The sequence below is a fragment of the Rhincodon typus genome, chromosome 3, assembly GCF_021869965.1.
Source record: "Rhincodon typus isolate 14 chromosome 3, sRhiTyp1.1, whole genome shotgun sequence".
In the NCBI taxonomy this organism is placed as follows: Eukaryota; Metazoa; Chordata; class Chondrichthyes; order Orectolobiformes; family Rhincodontidae; genus Rhincodon; species Rhincodon typus.
The window spans coordinates 115004661-115026624 of NC_063334.1; the positions used below are offsets into that span (position 1 = coordinate 115004661).

At 38.6% G+C, this 21964-nt stretch overlaps 1 protein-coding gene across 3 annotated transcripts in view; it reads right to left on the minus strand.

Moving 5' to 3' along the window:
* Window positions 1-607: 607 nt before the first annotated feature.
* Window positions 608-21964, minus strand: part of cep44 (centrosomal protein 44) — a 63683-nt gene continuing 42326 nt past the window's right edge. For 2 of the 3 annotated variants that reach the window (XM_048595395.1, XM_020529074.2), the window contains 6 exons: window positions 15709-15840; window positions 10129-10332; window positions 8899-8974; window positions 7318-7448; window positions 2990-3030; window positions 608-1072 (listed from right to left, as the gene is read on the minus strand). In XM_048595395.1, coding sequence (XP_048451352.1) covers window positions 958-1072; window positions 2990-3030; window positions 7318-7448; window positions 8899-8974; window positions 10129-10332; window positions 15709-15840 — 699 coding nt within the window. In that variant the 3' untranslated portion in view covers window positions 608-957. The remainder of the gene's footprint in view (window positions 1073-2989; window positions 3031-7317; window positions 7449-8898; window positions 8975-10128; window positions 10333-15708; window positions 15841-21964) is intronic. The other variant, XM_048595396.1, reaches the window with a different exon arrangement.

The following is a 21964-nucleotide window of genomic DNA, read 5'->3' on the forward strand; positions in this document are numbered from 1 at the left end:
CCAACATGATACCAATTGAGTCGTACTTTTTACACCATCAAAGCTTTCCAAATAATTACTGTTTTGAAGTGTAGTCAACTGTTGTAATATGGGGACACAGCAGCTAGCTTGTGAGCTAGTAATGAGAAAAATGATTTTACTGATGTTTGTTGAGGGATCAATGTTAGCTAGGGCACCAGGACAATTTAAAACACAGTTGTGGGGTCTTTTATATCCACCTGAAAAGGCAAGTGATGCCTCTTTATTAATGTCAAATACTACAGAGAGCATTACCACTGAGCGAAGGCTGGAACTGGTCAATGAAAAAACATTGTTTTGAGTTTCTTAATGTTTAAGGTTAAATTTATGCTTGTTTCCACTTCTGCATGCGGCTGGCAGATAAGACCACTGTAAAATAAAATCTTCCATTTGATCAAGAATTAACCAAGATTCTAGTGCAAATATCAAGCAAATAGGAGATAACATGAAAGGGTAAATAAAAAGCAACACTAATTTGTGCAGGATACAAATTAATCTGCATCACTACTTCTGGTTGTGTAATAAATCAATACTAAATGGTGCCAGCTATACATGGTATCCCTAGTATAAAAAACATAATCTACACAAATTGAAATATAATCTTTATTCATATCAGGTAACTTTGTAAAGTTGAAACATTTAATCTCTTCATATCACTTGTCCTTAACACAGATATAAGCCAACGCAACTTCTGATAGTTTGGAATTATTCCGCTACTACAGTATTACAAATACTTAGCTTGTAAACATTTCAGTGTTGGTGAAGAAGTTAAACATTCAATTACATTAAAATATTGCAAAAATATACTCTAATTTTTATCACCATAAATACTATAATTTATAAACAAAACTGACAAAATACAGTGATCAGCACCAGTGTTGATGAAAGCTCATGGACCTGAAGCCTGAATCACTTTTTTGACAGATGTTGCCTGGCCTTTTATAATAGATTTCCAGCATCTGCAGTACTTTGCTTTTGTGATAGAAAACAACCTGGCACATTCGTGTCAGCTGAACTTTCTGGACACTTAAGTAATTCTGTAGTTTCTTCAATCCTGAGGGATAATAAAAATGATCAATTATTAACTTTTCTCTCCTATTCTTGAGATTCTGGATACTTTAAAATATGGTGAGGTCAACTTATTTTTGAAACAAACAAAACTACAAGTACTTAACAAGGAACGATGGAAGGAATGAAGAAGCTGCATCTACATAGAGCATTTACAATCTTAGGATGTCCCAAAGCACTTTGAAGACATTGAAGTAATTTTAAAAGTTAAAGGCTGTCGAGATGTAGGAAACACAACAGTACAATAACCTTTCACAAAGAGCAAGGGATAACCACAAGACCATTTGTTTCTATAATATTGGTTGTGGGATAATTCCTTGCTCTTCTTTGCAATAGTGTCATGAGAACGGTTACTTCTATCTGAAGGGGCAGCCAGGGTCCTGGTTTAGCATATCATCTGAGAGAAGGCAGCTCTGACAGTGCAATGCCTCCATTACTGGATGTCAGCGTCAATTTTTGTGCCCAAACTCTGGATTGGGATTTGAACACACAATCTATTGACTTAGAGGCAACAGTGCCATGTTAACACTTATTTATAACTTTTATTTTGAATAAATAGCTGAGAAGTCAGCAAGAATCAATTCCTTTAATTATCGAACATTCTTTTATCTTGAAGGTTCCAAAATGTACATCATTCAAATTTTTTCACAAAACAGTCTAGCAAAATGGTTGATGCTTCTCCCAGGTGTTAAAAAGGTAAATCATTAATGCAGTTGCACCATTTCACAATGCCAATTTTTTCTTCTTTTAACTACTCACTTAATCAATGACCCATCCATAAACTGTTCAGAAATTGCAATTAGATTACACAAATGGATCGTAAACCAATTACTGTTGTAGTATTCAGTTTCTTCCACAGTGTGGTGCTGTGCGGAAACAAGCCATGCAGTAACAGTACGTCAGTATGGAAATCTGTGCTACCCAGTAGCTAGAAACAGATTTTACAAAATTATGCCTGATCTTCTCTATAGGTTTCAAAGTAATTTTAATTACCTTGAAAATAAAAAAAGAATGGAAGTAAAGTGCCCTTTTCTTGACAAAATGATATGCCTTGGGACATTTTTGTCTGTTAAAAGTTTTGCTTAACCGTAAGCCATACATGATTTATAGACATTGGGTAGCCAGGTTTCTCTGACACCCAGATGGTATAGTTACCAACACCCTGATATCAGGATTACCTGACATGTGGTTGCATTCTCAGTGTGACTTAAAGTGCTGAAGTCAATACAATTAAAATAATTTAGCAGTCAAATGACACCATTGAAAAGGAATGAAAGATTTATGGAATAAAAGCAACAAAAAGCTGAAAAAACTTCTATGATAACCTATGTCACAGATCCCCAGAGGAGGATTTCAAATCTGTGATAACATAGCTGATCAAAAATGACCACTTTTTATTGATGTGAGATTTGAGAGCAATAATTACTAATTAGAAAAACTGAAAACGTGTCCAAGAAAATAAACTGAGCAATCAGGTTTCTCCTGAAAATATTGCAATAAAGGGCAGTGAAACAAATAATTTTCCCTGGTGGAATGACTGTCATTTATTTATCCATCAAAGCTACAAATTTGATTTTAACCAGACACACTTTTTGATAGAAGGGCAGAGGGAGAAAGGAAGTAAAGAAAGGAGGTAGAATGAAAAAGAAGTTGGAAAAAAGGAAATAACAAAGTAGAAAGAAATAAGTTGCATTTATACAGTTTGGCCTCAGAAGATTCCAAAACCAATTCAGCCTTTTAAAGTGTTATCTTTATACTATAGGGAAAATATGGCAAATGATAACACTTCATATTTGCTATAGTTTTTCTAAAATATGTGAACAAACGTATGATGGTATAGATGTAGAATACAATATAAAATTAACATCTTTAATTATTTCAGTAACAAGAGGAAAACACTCACATTTTGCTTATCCTTTCAACCTTATGTTTCACTGTCTGTGTCTGTAAAATGCAAGATTTCTTCAAATAGTGCAGTGCAAGAATTTGTCACAGATAAAAATGACAGGCACAAATAGATCAAGCAAATACTGTGTCTTTTTATGGTGACACAAAATTAGCTTTATCATGTTCAACAAAATACAACATATTAAAATTAGAAATAGGGGTAAAGAAGAGTTAGGCACTTTAGTAAGAACCCTGAGTGTTATATATCAGTAGAGTGCCTTCATTGCTCAATTCTCAACTGTGAGGTAGTGCAACACCGAGATGTAACAATAGGAGACTTTCACCCTACCCACCCCTCCCCCACAACCTTAATTGTGATCAGAACTTGATATATCTTTCGTACATGCTCTCACATGTGCATTTCTATTTTTGAGAGCTGAATAGAGAAATATTTGGCGTGGCAAGGTCATTAAACAGCTTTACATCACTGATAGAAAATAAAAAGTAAAGCTTGTTGACTTGCTCACCGAGCTCGTTGGTTTTCATTCAGATGTTTCATCACCATGCTAGGTAACATCACTGATGAGGTTACCTAGCATGATAAAACGTCTGAACAAAAACAAACCAGCTCGGTGAGCAAGTCAACAACCTCACCCACAGCCCGAGCTACAAATCTTTGCAAAAAATAAAAAGTAAAAATCAAAGCAATTTCTACTTACGGGCCTCAAATTCCCTATTATTCTTGAAAACATAAGGAAAATAATGATAAATTACATGCCCCACCACTTTTGTAGGCTAACTTACTTGTTTTTGTAATTATCTTTTCTTCTCACTACTTTTAACTGTTTTTTGAGCCATCAGTTCATGGCCTTAATATTCTTTAATAAAAGACTGTACCCCAAAAAAATCCTCCAGGTTTCCATTTCTTTTACTAATAACTCTGACACCATAAAAGGAGGAAATGGCTCTAATACTTTTCTATGGAGGGATTCTCCAGAATGCCTTGCGACAATATCCATATCTCCCAGGTTTGCATTCTCTTGAGGAATCTCCTGTTGTTTTTGAGTGAATGGAACTTTCCACATCACAATAAGGGTGTTTATTTGTTGGTCATTTGGGATGGGATGAGGAACTTGTTAATGTTCGTCAGCATCATCTGTATATGTCTGAATTAGGTTGAATTACAACAAACTAATCAAAAAGGTTAAATGCTGGAGGCAGCATTTACACTGCTGGAGGCAGCATTTACACTGCTGGTCACCTCCCCCCCATACTGTCAATGAGGGAGCCCCCCAGGTCACATAGAATTGCCTCCATTACTGCATCAATAGAAATGGAGACTTTTGTTTGAGGACTCCATATACAAGAAAAGCAGAAAATTGCTTTTACCCGCAGTAGCTTATTTTCTCGTATCAATTCTGTTCCATTTTGAAAAAGTAATTGACCCTGGAAATCCTTCTCAGGCAAACGCAAGCTCTCAAAAGCAGTATGCTGGGTAGCACAATGAATCAATTGCAAAAGTGATAGTTCAAGCAGAAATACCCAAGTGAATTTACCACTGTGCATTTTCCATCTGGAGGTCGCATAGATTGAAAAATGTCTGAAGATCTTTGTTTATGTCAACTTTCCATTTGGTGCAACAACAAAAGCACCTGCAATTGATAGCAACCTTTTGATATTGGTAGGGATTGAGATGGAGAATAGGGTAACTGGAATGTATTCAAATTGGCTAGTTGTGTCTAATAATGTCCTCTGTGGATCTGGAGTCCCAGCCTTTCAATGTATTTTTATAGGACTGATGAAGGGACAGAGATACATGTTTGTCTATTATACCTAGGTGACAGAGTACTGTAGATAGAAAGAGAAAATTGTAAAGGAACACTGCCACATAGGAGTGTGCAAATCAGTGTTGAGAAATGTAAGCTCATCCACTTTGGGCCTAATATAGAATGGATTATTATCTAAACCATGAGAAATAGGAAGTGTAAAAGGTCAGAGAGATTTAGAGGATCAAGTACAGAAATCACTAAGAGCTGGTGGCCAGGTATTAACTGCTTGAGGGGAGTGTATAACATTTTTTCCTAAGATGTAGCAGCGTAAGTAGGCCAATTGGCCCATTGGGTTTTCTCCACCATTCAATGAAATCATGGTTGATCTGATAATCCTCAAATCACTTTCCTGCCTTCTCCCCATAACTGTTGATCCCCTTACTTATTAAAAGTATATCTATACTTTAATGTGTTTAATGATCCAGTTTTAATAGCTCCCTCAGTTCTTCGTGGTTTTTGTGCATCTTATAAAGTTTTCATTAAACTGAGATGAGTCAAACATGAAAAGAAGGCCTTCCAAAGGTTGACTGAGTCATATCTTGGATGTATTGAGAATTTTAAAATAGGGATAAAGAAGTTGTTCATATCAAGCAAATAACTTCTTTTTCTTCTTTGCTAGAGAAATACTGCTGAAAACTGATGCACTGTAACTTGGAATGAGACGGACCACTTTGGCTCGGAAGTGCACTTAACACTCAATATGGAATACACAATAAATAAGCAAGATCTGATATACTGCTTTACAAAGAATGCCCACTTTTTTGATATATTAATAATGATAACTGGAGATTCACTTGACGTTGAGGGTGTTTACAAAAATGGAAGGGGAAGGCTAACAGCATCTAAAGATCATGTATTTGACATCTGACAGGATTGTAGTCTCCAACTGTTACACATCAACTAACGTGACACTCACTTGAGAAAGGCCAACTACCAATAAGACGTGCAATGTACTAGTTCACAGTAACACATCCACTACAGAAATTTCACTGTTAAAATCTCATATTATTTTACTTAAAACGATCTGAGAGACTCAGATACGTACACAAACATATGTACTGTCTGTAAATCAGGGGTTGAACTGTTTTATAAAGGTCAAAGTAACAGAACAGGGAAGTCAAATTTGGGGCCTCCTACCCAGACTTAATTTCTGAGGTAGCTGATATCTCCCCAGTGGCAACCCACCCAAATCTCCTCTTCTCCCGCCACCTTCTCTGCTGCTTCTTAGATTCAAAGCTTCAATCCCAAGTGATTTCATTTGTACAGTACTGTGAGAATTTTCCTAAATTCTGCTCCTAGAAAACCATGTTTGAAAAGATACCAAAGTGAAGGAAAAGATACAAAGATGCAAAGTTTCAGGTCTCTCCATCTATTAGTGACATGAGATATCCTGGTGTGAACAGAGCAGTGGTGGGACAGGAGAGTTAGGTACAGGTCAGATGATTATATTGAACTGAAGTCAGAAGGGACTGTCTGAGCTTGATGTGAAAACTTATTAAAAGCCCAAAATCAGAAGTTCTGACAACTCTGGTAGCTGCAATTCGAGAGTATGGACACCAGACTGTTTAAGCAGTGCAAGAGTAGTCAAGTCAGGGTCTTTCTAAACAGCTGTGGCAATAAAAAGTGGCCTTATTGGGCCAAGGGATTGCTCCTGCCTGCTCTGAGGTAAGCATTTTATAGACATTTATAGGCAGAACTGGAAAGGTTCAGAATACAGCAAATAGCTTTAACTTAACTATGATAAGGGCTATTGATATATGAAGATATTGTGATATTTACAACAGAAGTGTACACTGCAACACTATTTGGGCCCTTGCAAAGCAGTAACACTGGGCATAAACACCACTTTTTATCTAATCCCAGACTCCACCCATTCTAGTTGCTTCTCACCTCTGATCCCATCCTCCATTCCCATTTACTTCTTAATGCAATAAGCCCCATCTAATCCTTCCCCTCAATCTGTTTTCTCCTCTTCCTCTTCCATCTTCAACTTTCATACATTCTCTCTGCCTTCTTTACGCCAGTGTCACTCCTTTCTCCTCTTCATTTTACATCCCCTGTTCCCTCATTCCACTCAGTCTACCTTCTTGCTCTACAAACTACTTACCCCGTTATTGCTCTCTTTCCTATCTGTCTTTTCCTCCCTCCACCACCTTGGTTCAATTATCTCGCTGTTCTTTAACCCTTACTGACCTAGACGTGTCCTTGGTCTTGACTACTTGTGTGCAGTGTCACAGGAAATCATATTTTACCTTTATTTATGTCTGTGTCAAGCTGAGCTGTCAAACTGAACTGTCCAGCAACTTCTTTTTCTTTTTGTTTAAAAGGCAAGGCTGAATGAAAATATAGTAAGCGTGTTTCTCATTCTTTTCATCCTGATCATTCAGTTCAGGCTCTTGCATCTTAATGCTGGTCATACTTACAATGTAACTGCCTGAATAAAAGTGCATCTAATGTTAGCATGTTCCCCAGACCTTATAAAGATTTGAAGGAAACCTTTGCCAATCTTTCTTACCTTTGTGACTTCTGTCAGATATAATGAATTGCTACTCATTGCTTTGGGTGATTCGTCTGCTGATAGCAGTGAGTTGTATCCAGATGACTGATGGCTAAGACTCTCTGGCGTCTCAACTCTCGTCTCTTTATCTGCAAAGAAATATTCATCTTTGGTCAACCTCTGTCTTTCGGCATGCCTATGCAAGGTCAGATACCAGACGTTGTGATTTACAGTGCACAGAAAAAAGTAGGGCAGGCATTGTTTAGAACTCCAGACGTTACTGGCTCAGCTCCAAAATGGGATAACTTACTCCTCTTGCCAATATTTACAGGGCAACTTTGGTTGACACCTCCTGAACAGTAAAGCAAAATTGGATTACCTCCAGAATTCCTACTTTATCATGGTTTGACACAAGAATGACACTTCAAAGTAGTATGAATATCCAAATGAGTCGGTACAATGCAAACAAACCTACAACTACTGCAAGCATGAGCACAACCATTATAATTATCCATGTACCTTTTGCTGTAAACTACAATTTTTCTCATATATTGTGTAGACATTAATAATGACTGTCTTTAGGATAAAATCAAATTATTCCTGCAATTACTAGCTAAAGACAAAGCTTAATGATAACAAGTTTGTATTTCCTTAGTCTTCAGTTTAAAACAAGTCAATTATGAAATGCAAGTTTTTAATGAACTGTAACCACCTTCAACTTATGTACATAAAAATGTTATGAATTGCAGTACTGATGACACTCTTATTGGACATGTGGTTAATGTTCTGCCGGTGATTGGAGACGGGTGGCAGCAGCAGTGAGGACGTTCTCCCAGCAATAGGAGGTTGGCGGCAGCGAGTGCATTCTCCTGCCATTCAGGACCTGTGGCAGCAGCAGTGAGGTCGTTCTCCCGGCGTTCGGGGTTGGCTGCAGCAATACTCCTCCAGCGATTGGGGATGGCAACGCTGGCAGCAGCGGCCTCTTCAAGATGGCAGTGCCGGCAAGATGACATCTGCAACCAAAGTGAGAATCGTGGCCCGGTAGTGGCCTGGCCTGGCAGTGAAACCAGGAACTCTTGGTTGTGGGGCGAGTGTTTATTCAGCGGCATCAGCAAAATGGGCCCAGTGGCAAAGAGATAACACCTAAAGTGGGGTGACTCCTATGTTGGTGGGTCTGGTGCAGGTGGCAGCGAGGCAGTGAGGCAGCGGAGGTCTCCCTTGAGGCTAAGTGCCAGCATGGACTTGGTCAGAAATACTGACATTCTGAACTTCTTACTTCTTTATTTTTCTAGTTCATTCCTATGACTTATAATGCTGAACTATTTATTTCTTTACTTTTCTAATTTTTTCTTGTTTCCTAAGTATTTAATCTTAAATATCTGTATCTAGGTGCCTTTGTACCTAAGATGGCGCTGTAATGCAGCGACTGTAAACTTTTCACTGCACTTCTTTCCGAAGGGGAACTATATCCTCTACTCGGTGACTTCTAATACAACGTCCTTTGCACAACATTATATAAGACAACTTTTAAAACAACAATGTATTGTGAGAGACTATTGTGTAAAATTAATAGTACACTTCAAGATGGAACCAGTTTACCTGAAGAATTGCAGCTTGTCTTTGGGCAAAATGTATATTCTTCATTCCTACTGACGGAATCAGAAGATATATCGTTCTACAGAGATGAAAAGATTGTAACATGAAAATCATTGTGTACAGTATATATCATAACATTTCATTCACTTTATGGTTTTCCATTATATAGATTCATCAAGCACACAAGGAGGCCATTCAGTCAATTAGGCACGTCAGTTCTCTGAAAGAGCCAATAATTCGTCTTTTCCTTCTCAAATAATGCATATTATTTGATAATCTCTGAATAAGTTGAGGAAAAGAGGGCGCGTAGAGAGGAAGCTGCGCACTCTCAAGCAAAGTGTAGAATCACTGATATCAACCTTCAGATTTCCACATTTAAGTGGTCAAATGTGACTCCAGAAGCAGTGGTCAGTTTCAGAGTTGTAATTATATTAATGCTGATTGTTTTACTGCCACTGCTACCAGAAAATCTGAGTTATTATTTAATCTGGGATGCATTAAATATTGATTTGAAAAACCATACTAAAATAGTAAATACATTAGATTGCTTTCCCTTAATAAATACTGTATTCTAGAAAATTATAACGTACATCTGATGCCAGTATAGCCATTAAGTGGTTCCCTTCAATAGCCCTTAAAATAAGGCTCTTTGTTCTATTCCAAGAAAAAGTGAAGAAGTTTGTAACAAGAACACGTGAGAAGGAGCAGTAGCTATTTTGGTGAATAACATCAATCGCAAACAGTGCTGATGCTCCTGAATCATGGTAGGCACAGGATTCCTCCATTCAAAATTTAGACCAACAAACTTCAGAGATGCTGGTGGAAGAGGGGCTAAAGAAATAGTACAAAACGAGATACAAGAGAATTGAAATTCAATGGAAATACTTCGAGAAAAGGAAAGAAATGGGAAGGTTAGAAATAATTATTTTAAAGAGACCTCTTGTTGTGGCTTATTTTGCTTCCACAGGGAGAAGTGAAACTATGGCAGAAGTTCCTCAGTTTGATTTTTGTTCTCTGTTCATCTAGCTCATTTCATCTGCTCAAGGGCTAGTAAAGGAGGATAAGGGAGGGAGGCTAGAGATTCTCACTCCTGATTATAAGCCATTTAGCATTGTGAGAGTGTTCACACTGGATAAGATCAGGCTCAGACTTGCTTCTGACGCTGCCTGTAGTTGAGTCGCGAGTTTATTATTTAGCAAACTAAGTATGTCAAAAAATAAAGTTCCAGCTTACCTTTCTGGAATGCAGCAACAGCTGAGTTTCTAGTAGTACAATACGGCTCAGCAGGTTATTCCAGTCCTTCTCATCTATAATTACTTTTCCAGCTGTCGCACATTCTAAAGCCTGCAACCTACTCTGTACTACATCCAGTTCCTGTAGCTTTTCCTGACATTTGGCAATCTGATTCTTCAGCGATTTGATCTCTAGTGCCTGTGACTGCAAAGGAAGAAACAATCCATTCAGCTTTAAAAAACAGGTATTGGTGACAATAGATTAATTTTTGCTTACAGTAGCAATTGTTTAAAAATATATCATCACAACTCATTAAGTTCACTCAACAAAAAAGTTTTATACTTTTAAATACAATTATTACCCTATCATAAATGCACCAGGAAAAAGATAACCTCCTATTTCATCAGTGCTTTAGCTGACATAGCTGCTACAATAATAGTGCATGTCTAAAATCACAGTTCTGAATAAGAAACAGAAAGGTTCATATTACACATCTATTACAGCTGTAATAAATCATCATGGCATCATTCATGTGGTAAAACATTTAATGGTCTATACGAAGGGAAAAAATGTTGAATAAGATATCAGAAGGACATCAAAAATGTTCACAGAAATCAAAGGCATTTACATCAAATACTGTAGATTATTGTAAAGACCGTGTCCTTTAATATTTGGAAAAGGACTGGTTTAGAAACCAAGGATTGTTGAAAGATTGCTGCACTTTTTAAAAAATGTAACTTCACTGTAAGTGCTGTTACACAGTTACTTGTTCAAGAAATAATGAAAGCCTAGTTACAGATCAGTTGAAACCAAGGAACTATGTACAAATGGAGTTTTGGCCGGTGACAAGTAGCTGATTGGTCTATGGACTATTGACCAGGTAGTAATGACAAAAGCCTTCTGCCAACCAACAACTATGTGACTGACTCCCAGATAACTGAGCGGCTTAGGGCGTGAACAAGATAGGCAGAAGTAATTGGATCTCCGAAAAGGAGCTGTATTTCTGCTCTGCATTAATAACCATCTTAAGACTTAAAAAACAGTTTAATTTTTCCTCCGTAATTGTTCTAAGCTGTGGCTGTTAACCAGTGACTATAATTGTGAAGCAGCCACCCTTCTATTCTTTCTGCAAGCAAGTGAAAGCAGCTGGAGAATGAGAATCAAGGACCAACATGTCATGGCAAGTCAAAAGGACCATTTCAGCAAACCTGTGAACAGGGACCATTGGAATGTCTTGCCAGCCTTTCCCCTTGCCTATTACACTCCTGATTTTCTTCCCATCAGTGTCAGTCTATAGAAGGGTGGTGGGGTTAAAGTCTTAACTTGTAGTTATATATCAACAGTTCATAATTGTTTATGTGTGGATAGAATCTATTTATTTGCAATAAATAATAACTTTTAATAGGCACAGAAACCTGATCCATACTTTCTGTCAACCTCAGTCTAAAAGACAAGCAAATTGGTGAATTTGGGGTATTTTTAAAAATTTTTAACTTTTGGGACGACTCAGGTAATGTCTGTGGCTCGATTTCTAGCACACTACCGGTGAGGGGGTACAACCTACTATGGGAACAGGCTGACCAGTCCAGCCGTTTGATGTTAGTGGCTGTCTTCCACACAAGTAGTTAAGGTCCATGTTGTTCCTATATTCCTGTTTATCTTTCCTGCAAGTACTTGTCTAACTTATTGTTAGATGTCAATCCAGTATTAACCTTCTACATGAAGACAATGCTCCTATTCACTGTGCTAAATCTCTTATACTTACTCTCATACCCGTGTTCTCTTATTCCAGAAACCGTCTGTTCCTATCCACATATTCCTACTTTCTATGTTCTATATATATGTTCTATCAAGTCACCATGAAATTGTCCCTCTTTAAAAGAAAAACAAGCCCAAAACATTTACATTTATTATTCTTGACATCAGGCAACATCTTCATAAAAGTATATAATTACTGTGGCCAGAACAGCAGAGTCAGAGGTTTGGAATTTTGCAGCAAGTAACTCACCCCCGATCTCCCAGTCCTTCTTTATCATCTACAAGGCACAAGTAGGAGTGTGATCAAATTCCCTTGATTTGCCTGAATGAATGCAGCTCCAAAAACACTCATGAAGTTTGAGGACATCAGGACTTGATGAACATAATATCCACCAGCTGCAAAATTCACTTCCTCCACCCTTTAGCATTGAAAGCAGTATGTACTATCTACTCAATGCTTGCAGTAATCCACCAAAGCTCCTCTGACACCACCTACCAAACACATGCCTCTGCCACTGAGAAGGATAATTGTAGCAGGGGCAGGGAAATTCCATTCCCTGCAAATTTCTGTCTGAAGCACTTACCACCTTGATATGAAATTTTATTAATATTTCCTCTGGGTTTTGGGTCAAATTCCTACACACACTGTGGATGTCCTTAGCTCCAAAGTCGTTCAAGAAACCAGCTCATTGCCACAAGTAGAGATGTTTGCTGATGATTGTATATAGTCCAGCACAATTTGCAATTCATGGAATACTGGAGCAGTCCATGTCCAAATGCAGTAAGACCTTGACAATACCCAATTTTGGACTGACAATTGCCAAATAACATCCATGCCACAAAAGTGCCAGGCAATGACCTAATCCAATAGGAGTGAATCTACAATGACATTCAATGGTACTACCATTACTGAATAACTCACTGTCTACATCCTGAGGTTACAATTGACCAGAAACTGAACTAACTAATTATATAAGTACTGTGGCTACAACAGCAGCAAGTAACTCACCTCATTACTCCCAAAGCCTGTCCACCGTCTAGAAGCACAAGTCAGAAGTGTGAAGGAAATTCCCTACTTGCCTCAATAGATACAGCTCCAACAACACTCAAAAAGCTTGACACCATCCAGGGCAAAGCCACCTCACCACTTGGCACACTTCCACAAACATTGATTCATTCCACCACCAATACTCAGCATCAGTAGTATGTACCATCTACAAGATGCACAGCAAAAATTCACCAAGATTCCTTAGACAGCACCTTCCAAATCTAAGACAACTACCATTAAGAAGGACAAGAGTAGCAAATAAATGGGAAGACCAACTTCACATCATGAATTGGAAATATATCGCTGTTCCCTCTCAGTTCACCACCACGTCCTCCAGGGCAACCAGGGATGGGCAATTAAGGCTGGTCCAGCCACTGATGCCCACATCCCATGAATGACTTAAAATATACCTAAAAATCACCTTCTTCAGAGGAATTAGGAATATGCAATAAATGCTGGCCTAGCTAGTGACAGCCACATTCCATGAACGAATAAAAATGACTGCACAGTTTCTTCTTTTTCTCCCAAGTATACTTCCTCTAACACAACTGCAAATTAATAGTCACTTTAGAACAAACATAAAACAGGCAGTGATTGTTAGCAGAATTAAAGGGACAGTTGTACTTGACATGAGCAGTGCAGGACTAAGTGTGGTGAGGTCAGGCCTCAGGTCTGCTGCATGGAAAAATGTACATCAAGGAGCACCAATGTTTGATGAAATACACATATTGAACATGTACAGGCTTATTCACAGGGAATTTAAGCTTGAGATAATATAAGAAAGAGTCATAGGTAGAAAAACAGTGGCAAATTTGGCAGTGTGAATTGCATATGAGGGGATAAACGACAGGTGAAGAGGCAAAGTCCTAGGAAGTGAAGGAAAACAAAAACAGATGGAGTGGGCAGTAGATAACAACAAGATAAATATAATGGGCTTGGATGTAGTGTCAGCCAAAATTCACATGTCAAATGTCCCTAAAGTGTTACCTAGGTATGGTAGAAATTTCACAATTTATGTCATATTTGTAAACAGTGTACTGGAAAGTGCATGAAGTGATGCAAAATTAAAGTCTTAAGTACTATGCCGAGATGAATTCAATATTTTAGACAGCATGGAGTCATGTTGGGGTATCTGATGTTCAGGTCTGAAGTCAACTGAGGAAGCAGAATGCATCCAGAGGTTGTTTAAGATCAATGAAGGTACTGGGAAGAAAATGTCCAGTAGAACCAGAGAAGCATTTAGTTCCAAAATTAGAATAGTTAAATCACAAGCTCATTTTAACAAATGAACTTCTTTGTGGTTAAAATATTGATTTACTTATAAAATGATCAACTAGGACTGTAAATATCAACACTGAAGAAACACTTATAAACCTGTATTTTCAATTTTCACTGATTTTTGATTTCTAATTAGTTTTTAATGTCCTTTGACCAATAAGTCAACAGACCTGCCACATCAGCTGACCTGTTCAAATCTCACTGGCTTTTGTGGATACACAATGATACACAAGCATGGTATCTTGTGAAGGCAAAATAAATTAGTCTTTATGTAATGTTTAATTGAATTCTTTCAAATTCATGAACAAAGTTTCTGGCGAAGAATTAATAAAAAATTTTAAAATTCCAATAAAAATAGAACAAAATCAAAGATATTTCAGCATTCAATTATGGAACTTAGAAGTCTTCAACATCAATGTTAAATTACAGACTAGAAATTGCTTCAAAAATCCTCAGGAAGCAATGGGCAGAATCTTGTGGTCCCCAAGGTGGGATGCTTGGAGGCAGGAAGGGTGTTTAATTAGGCAGGTTGGTGACATACACAAAACCTGTTGCCTTCTCCTTCTGAATTAAGTTCTGAGGGGCAAGGTCTATTGTCGGCCTTGCTGCCCAATGCCAGTTGAGGTTCTTAGGTGGCCAATTAAGAATAACATAAGTGATTCAGCCCACAGCTGCTGGGACTAACCTAGCTGCAAGCAGACCTGTCACCATGTAACATGCCCAACAGCTCGAACACTGCAGACCAATTGTCACTTCAGAAAGAGGAGTGATTTGGGTGGACTGTTCAAGAAACTGGACAGAGGGCAGGGATGTGCTTGCTGACAGATACCACCATACCCCTTGCTTCTAAACCCTCTCCCTGTACATGGGGTGTTTGTGGGTAGAATACTGCTGCTACCATTCCCCTTTCTTTCACTGTGTCTAAAGGCCTATTTGGTTTAGAAGGGTAGAAAAACAACCATAAATGATTCTTAGCAAGAGGTTCCTAACAAGATGTCAGCTTACCAAAAATGCTAATGAAATAGTGAAATGAGCCTTAATAAGACAGCATTTGAATATTTCACTTTGCTTCATCTTCCATGTGGCAAAAAGAAGTTGAACGTGGTCAGTAAAATTTCCTGGCATGGGGTCACTGAGCAGATCGAACCCCCTTCAAATTTGCCATCCTATCTCATTTGGGAAAAATCATCCAAAAGTCTAAACTCACTGTGCTGTCATTTTAAGGTACTGAAGAAATTGCCTAAGAATTACTTACAACCATCTCCAACACCATTTGCAAGCAAAAGAAAATGATTTAAATGAGGTTACAGCAATCATACTTGTTTGTTACACTTCCATTTCAAATACTCCAGTACTGGTCACTTGGCTCAAGTCATCCAGCCTTTCTAAACAAAGGTTTGACATGAGTTAAGCTGAGTAACTGAACTTATTTCTTATTAATTTTCTCCTGGATGTTGCATTAGATTACTTTTAGGTTCAACAGAAACAATACTTACTTCATGGGAAGTGGGTAGCTCTGTATATTCTTTAACAGGTTTGTCTTCAACAAATTCATTTTCAGGACTGGATGAAATGTAAATTGTTTTCATATCATCATTGGGTAAATGACGTTCTACCAAAGGTGTTATCTGAAAAGGAACGCAGAAATTTATTCCTCGTCACTTTATTTTTAACACAAGCATGCACGTGAGCGCACACACACACATTTTGTTGTGCTACTTCAAAAGGCTGATGCATTGATAGATAGTCTTAGCGCAGAACGGCACTTGCAGAGAGTGCTTGTAGAGAAATCACAGGCCTACACAGCTGATTTATTTGTTCACCAATTTAAATGGATGGAAAATCAGGCATTTGAGCCCACAATTTCCTGGACTGCCCACCTTCAGAGCAGCTTTCTGAACTGTGAACCATACATGAAACCTACCCTAACGTTCCTCAATAATATGCAATTTAAATACAGTTTACTACAGAATTTGGCTTACTTTTCTTAATTTGAGGGAATTTCTTCATCAAAAAAATATTAATCAGAAGCATCCGACATATACTGCTGCAGAATGAATGAGTACCGTATATGAGAATTTAAAAAAAAGACAGCAGGAGGTATTTATGACAGATTCTTATGGATGCATACCATAAGAGACCATACAATAACTAAGATTATCTATCCATGTAAAAAGTTTTGGATCTAGCATGTGTCCATCATATAGCTTTCAAATGAGACCTACCGTAAGAAGATTGAGGGTCGGTTTATAGCTGCCTCCTGATTTTAAAAATACATTTTCTCCCAAGGATATGTCCCATAAGAATAAGAATTAGAATTAGAATAGCCCATCTGGCCCCTTGAGCCTGCTCCACCTTTCATGGTTGATCACTCTGTTCCCACATAACACTCGACTCCCAGGTCTGCCCCCAGAACATGACCTATTCCTTATGCAGCCTAACTTGCTCTCCATCAACGTGATTGAGTCCTACTACTACTTCATGCAACGTGAACTGTTTTTCACTAATCTAACCATAAATATAATCTTAATAATTTTACTAGAGAAGTGGATTATCTTTAGTGGAGGGAACAGTCTCGTTAACAGACACAATTGTAACAGATATCTGATGAATCAGTGTAAGCTCTGATTCAGTCGGTAGCATTCTTGTCTCTGTGTCAGAAGATTGTGGACTCAGTTCTCTATCCAGACACTTGAGCACAGAACTCAGTCCACTGAGACAGTGCTGCACTCTGAAAAATTGTGCTTTTTGAGGAAACAGTAAACCAAGGTCCAATCTGCTCCCTTAGATGGATGCAAAAGATCCAATGGTACTATTTCAAAGACGGTCAGTTGACCAACACTTCAGTCAACATCATCAGTTATAGAATCCTTAAAGCATGCTAGAAACCATTAGGTCTGTTGACTATCTGAGGAAGGTTATTTTGCTATACAGGAGAGCAGCGCAGGTTTACCAAATTGATTCCTGGGATGACAGGATTCACATATGAAGTGAGATTGAGTCCATTAAGATTGCATTCACTGGAGTTTAGGAGAATGGGAGGGAGGGTGGATCTCATAGAAACCCATAAAATTCTAACAGGACTGGACAGGGTAGATCCAGGAAGGATGTTCCTATTGGTGGGGCAGTCCAGAACCAGGAGCCATATTTAAGGATAAGGGGTAAATCTTTTAGGACTGAGATCAAGAGAAATTTCTTCGCCCAGAGAGTGGTGGGGCTGTGGAATTTACTAGCACAGAAAGTGATTGAGGCCAAAACATTGTGTGTTTTCAAGGAGGAGGTAGATATAGCTCTCGTGGCTAAAAGAATGAAGGAATATGGGGGTGCAGGGGAGAGAGTGGGATTAGGGTATTGAGCTCAATGATCAGCCATGTTCATATTGAATGGTGGTGCAAGCTCGAGAGATTAAATGGCCAATTCCTGCTCCTATTTTCTATGATTCAATGTTTCTGTGCTTCATCTTAGTTCTCCACAATAATACTGCCAGCCACATTCTCATGCTCAATCCTTCCAACCACGTAAGGTTATTTCCCTCAAATGTTCATCCAATATCCTTTTAATCATTTCCTTTTCCGTGACCACTGTTGGCAGCAGATTCCATGTCATAACAAGTTGCTGCATAAAAAAAATTTCTTCCTCACCTCTTCTCCCTGCATTTCTCGTCCAAAGTCCTAAATCTATATTACCTAGCACTCACTGTTATGACATGGAAACAGTTAGCTGAACCAAATCTTCCTTTCTACCTCTGTATTCACAACACAGTAAAATTAATACTGTCAAAGACTGCCAAACTTGATTCAAATGGTGCTTAACCAGACTTTTCTGAATAACCAATCTCAGACTTGTGGACAATCAATTTCAGACATTGCTTGTACCTTAAACAAAAGAATTAGCAATTTATTAATAATATAGTGTTTTAGCAAAACAACAAAGTAATTTACTCAGAGATAGTAAGAACTGCCAATGCTGGAGTCAGGGATAACACAGTGTGGAGCTGGAGGAACGCAGCAGGCCATGCAGCATCAGAGGAGCAGGAAAATTGATGTTTTGGGTCTCGAGCTGTGTTCCTCCAGCTCCACACTGTGTTAACAAAGTAATTTACTTGATCTATGCTTTAAATCCAAAAAATATTTGTTTTCCGCTCTTTCACACAAAAGACTGGCAAATAAACAAGTGAGCCAAGGGATAAACGAAAGAAAATAACAAAGCTGGCCAAATTACTTAAGTGATTGTTTCACAAGCATAGGTGATAGTTTCTTGTTTGATTTTCTGAAGATGTTGATCAGATTTGCCTTTTTAATTCACTCAGATAAAGGCAGTAATACTGTAACTTAGTTTTCTATCGTCTGAGCTTCCAAGAGCTGCTCATGGGATGTTAGGCAGGGAGCTTTCGAATCTTCATGCTGTAGCATCAACTATCAGATTCTTTTTCCACAGAAAACAAAGTCCAAAGTCCAATTCAAATGCTGACCACTCCCTCATAGATTAACCATCTCCTCCACCCAGTTACCATTCAACATCTGCCATTTGCTTGAGCATAATGTCTTTTCCAGACTTGCTGGAACCAATTCCCAAGTACTGATGTGGTTAATAGCTAACTTCTGCTATTGTCTGTTTAAACATAATGCTGTTCCCGGCAATGAAATGTCTGCCAAACCTTTTGGTCAGGGAATAACCTGTAATTAACTTCCAAGCCTGGCCTCATGAATAAATAAACACTTGCTTTAAAGTTTTCCTTTTAGCTTATCTTTAGTCATCTAGACATCCTTAGCTCACAGTTCCCAGCTCCAAACCAAAAGTGATGAAAGAATAAAAATGATGAAAAATCAGTGAGGGCTCTAAGAGCATCAGCTTATACTTGTCTCTCTAATTTAAACCTGCCATAATAATGCACACCCTCTTCTAAATTTCCTTCAATCTTCTTGGCTCCAAGGAGAATAACCCCAACATTTCCAATTTAATTTTGAGACAAGAATGCCTAACCTCTGGAATCATTCTGGTAAATCTCTTCTACAGCCTCTCAAAGACGCTCCATTCTTCCTGAAGAGTGGTGACCACAATTGGCTCAATACTCGAGCAATGGCACAGGAGGGACTTTATATAGGTTCAGCATCACTTCCTTGTTTTTGTACTCAATATTTCTACTTAAGAAGCCCAAATTCCCAGACTTTGTTAACAACTCTCTCAATATGTCCTGACACTTTCTAGACCTTACTGCGTGCAATTCTGATCTTCCTACTATAAGAAGGATGTTGTGAAACTTGAAAAAGAGTTCAGAAAAGATTTACAGAGATGTTTCCAGGGTTAGAAGATTTGAGCCAAAGGGAGAGGCTGAATAGACTGAGGCTATTTTCCCCAGAGCCTCGAAGGCTGACGGGTGACCTTATAGAGGCTTATGAAATCACGAGCGGCATGGATAGGGTAGTTAGACAAGGTCTTTTACCCAGGGTGGGGAGTCACCAACTAGACAGTATAGGTTTAAGGTGGGAGGGGGATGATTTAAAAGGGACCTAAGGAGCAACTTTTTCATATAGAAGGTGGTGCATGTACGCAATGAGCTGCCAGAGGAAGTGGTGGAGGCTGGTACAATTACAACATTTAAAAGGCATCTGGATGGGTATATGAATAGGAAGAGTTTAGAGGAATATGGGCCAAATGCTAGCAAATGGGACTAGATTTATTTAGGATATCTGGTCAGCATAGACAAGTTGGCCTAAAGGGTCTGTTTCTGTGCTCTACATCTCTATGACTCTATGGCCTGTGCCATTACGTTCCTTTCCCTCTACCAAAGTGCACCATCCCAAAACAATATTAAATTTCATCTGCCACTTTTCTGCAGATTCTGTTTGCCCTACACAGTCCCCACAACATTATCTAGTCATGATCATATTGTTAGTTTTGGCAGCTTGTTGTGCACAAATTAATTGCCATGTTTAAGTCATTTCAAAGTGGTTATGGCTCAAATCTATTTAATTGACTGTAAAGTGCTTTACACTGTCTTGAAGTTGTCAAGTACTGATCTTTCATTCATAACATGTGACAGGAGTTCCATTAAAAACTTCTAGGGTAGGACTTTTGTGGAAGAATGGTGGTGTCCCTATCTCTGGGTTAAAAGGCCTGGGTTCAAGTCCCAACAGCTCCATAATTGAATTATAATACATCTCAACAGGTTGATTAAAAAAAATCTACCCAATGAAAAAAAACTTTCAGGGAAATCTTCAGTTTCTGGTGCCGCCTGTAGGTGGTGCTGTGATTCTAATTTTCAAATATTAAGGTATATCACTTTGCCAATCATACGTTTATTAAGCTTTTCTGTAACCACAGCAGCAGCTATTTGTGCAAAGTTGCATGCATGTATCTTTGGACATAATGTATATATTTACATTATGTATTACTGAGTTTGATGAATTTCAGTTAGTGTCTGACGGTTTTGAAATCCACAGACTCTGAATACTGATCACATTGCGTCTCTCATTCGTGTAAAATAAGTACACTGACAATCCAGCATAGCAGGTAGCATACACACATGCAGTACAGTATCAAGCACACTTACATTTCTGCATAAAAACAATGTGCAGGAATAATGTAAAGCTCCGAAAGCTACTTTCAATGCAGCTTTCAAGCCAGGGTGCTCACATCTTTTATATTACAACTGCATCACCTAGCTTGAGGGAGGCAACAGAACAAATTTTGCAGCACTGACAGACATCTTTGTATCTCCTTTGGCCATAGGTCCCAGTGGACTGTGAAAAGCCAATTTTGTCCCATTGTTTAAGAAGGGTAGCTTAATAATCCAGGAAATTATAGGCCTGTGAGCCTCACGTCAGTGGTAGGGTAATTATTGAAAAAGATTCTAAGGGACAAGATGTATATGCATGTAGAAGCAAATGGATTTACTAGCGATAGACAGCATGGTTTTGTGTGGGAGTGGTCGTGCCTCACTACCTTGATGGAGTTTTCTTTTGAGGTGATGAAGATGATTGATGAGGAAAAAGCGATCGATGTCTACATGGAATTCAGTAAAGCCTTTGACAAGGTCCCTCATGGCAGACTGATATAAAGGGTGAAGTCACATGGTACAAGGGTGAGCTGGCAAGATGGATACAGAGCTGGCTTTGTCATAGGAGACAGGGTGTAGTGGTGGAAGGATGCTTTTCAGAATGGAGGGTTGATTGGTGGTGTTCCACAGGGATCAGTGCTGGGACCTCTGCTGTTCGTGGTCTACATAAATGATTTAGAGGAAAACATGGCGTGGGCAGAAAAGCGGCAGATGGCACTTAATCCAGACACAAGTGCGGTGATGCATTTTGGAAGGTCAAGTACAAATGGAAATTATACAGCGAATGGCAGAACCCTTAAGAGTATTGAAAATGCAAAGGGATCTGGGTGTGCAGGTTCACAGATTACTGAAGGTGGCAGCACAGGTGGCTAAGGAAGTGAAAAAAGCCTATGGTATGTTTGCCTTCATTGGAAGGAGCATTGAGTATAACGATAGGCAAATTATGCTGCAGCTTTATAGAACTTTAGTCAGGCTACACTTGGAATATTGCATATAGTTCTAGTCACCCCACTATCAGAAAGATGTGAATGCTTTGGAGAGGGTACAGAAAAGGTTAACCAGGATGTTGTCTGGTATGGGGGATTTTAGCTATAAAAAAATTGGATAGATTGGGTTTGTTTTCACTGGAGCTCAGGAGATTGAGAGGTGACCAGATAGAAGATTGTGAATGGCATAGATAGAGTGGAAAGTAT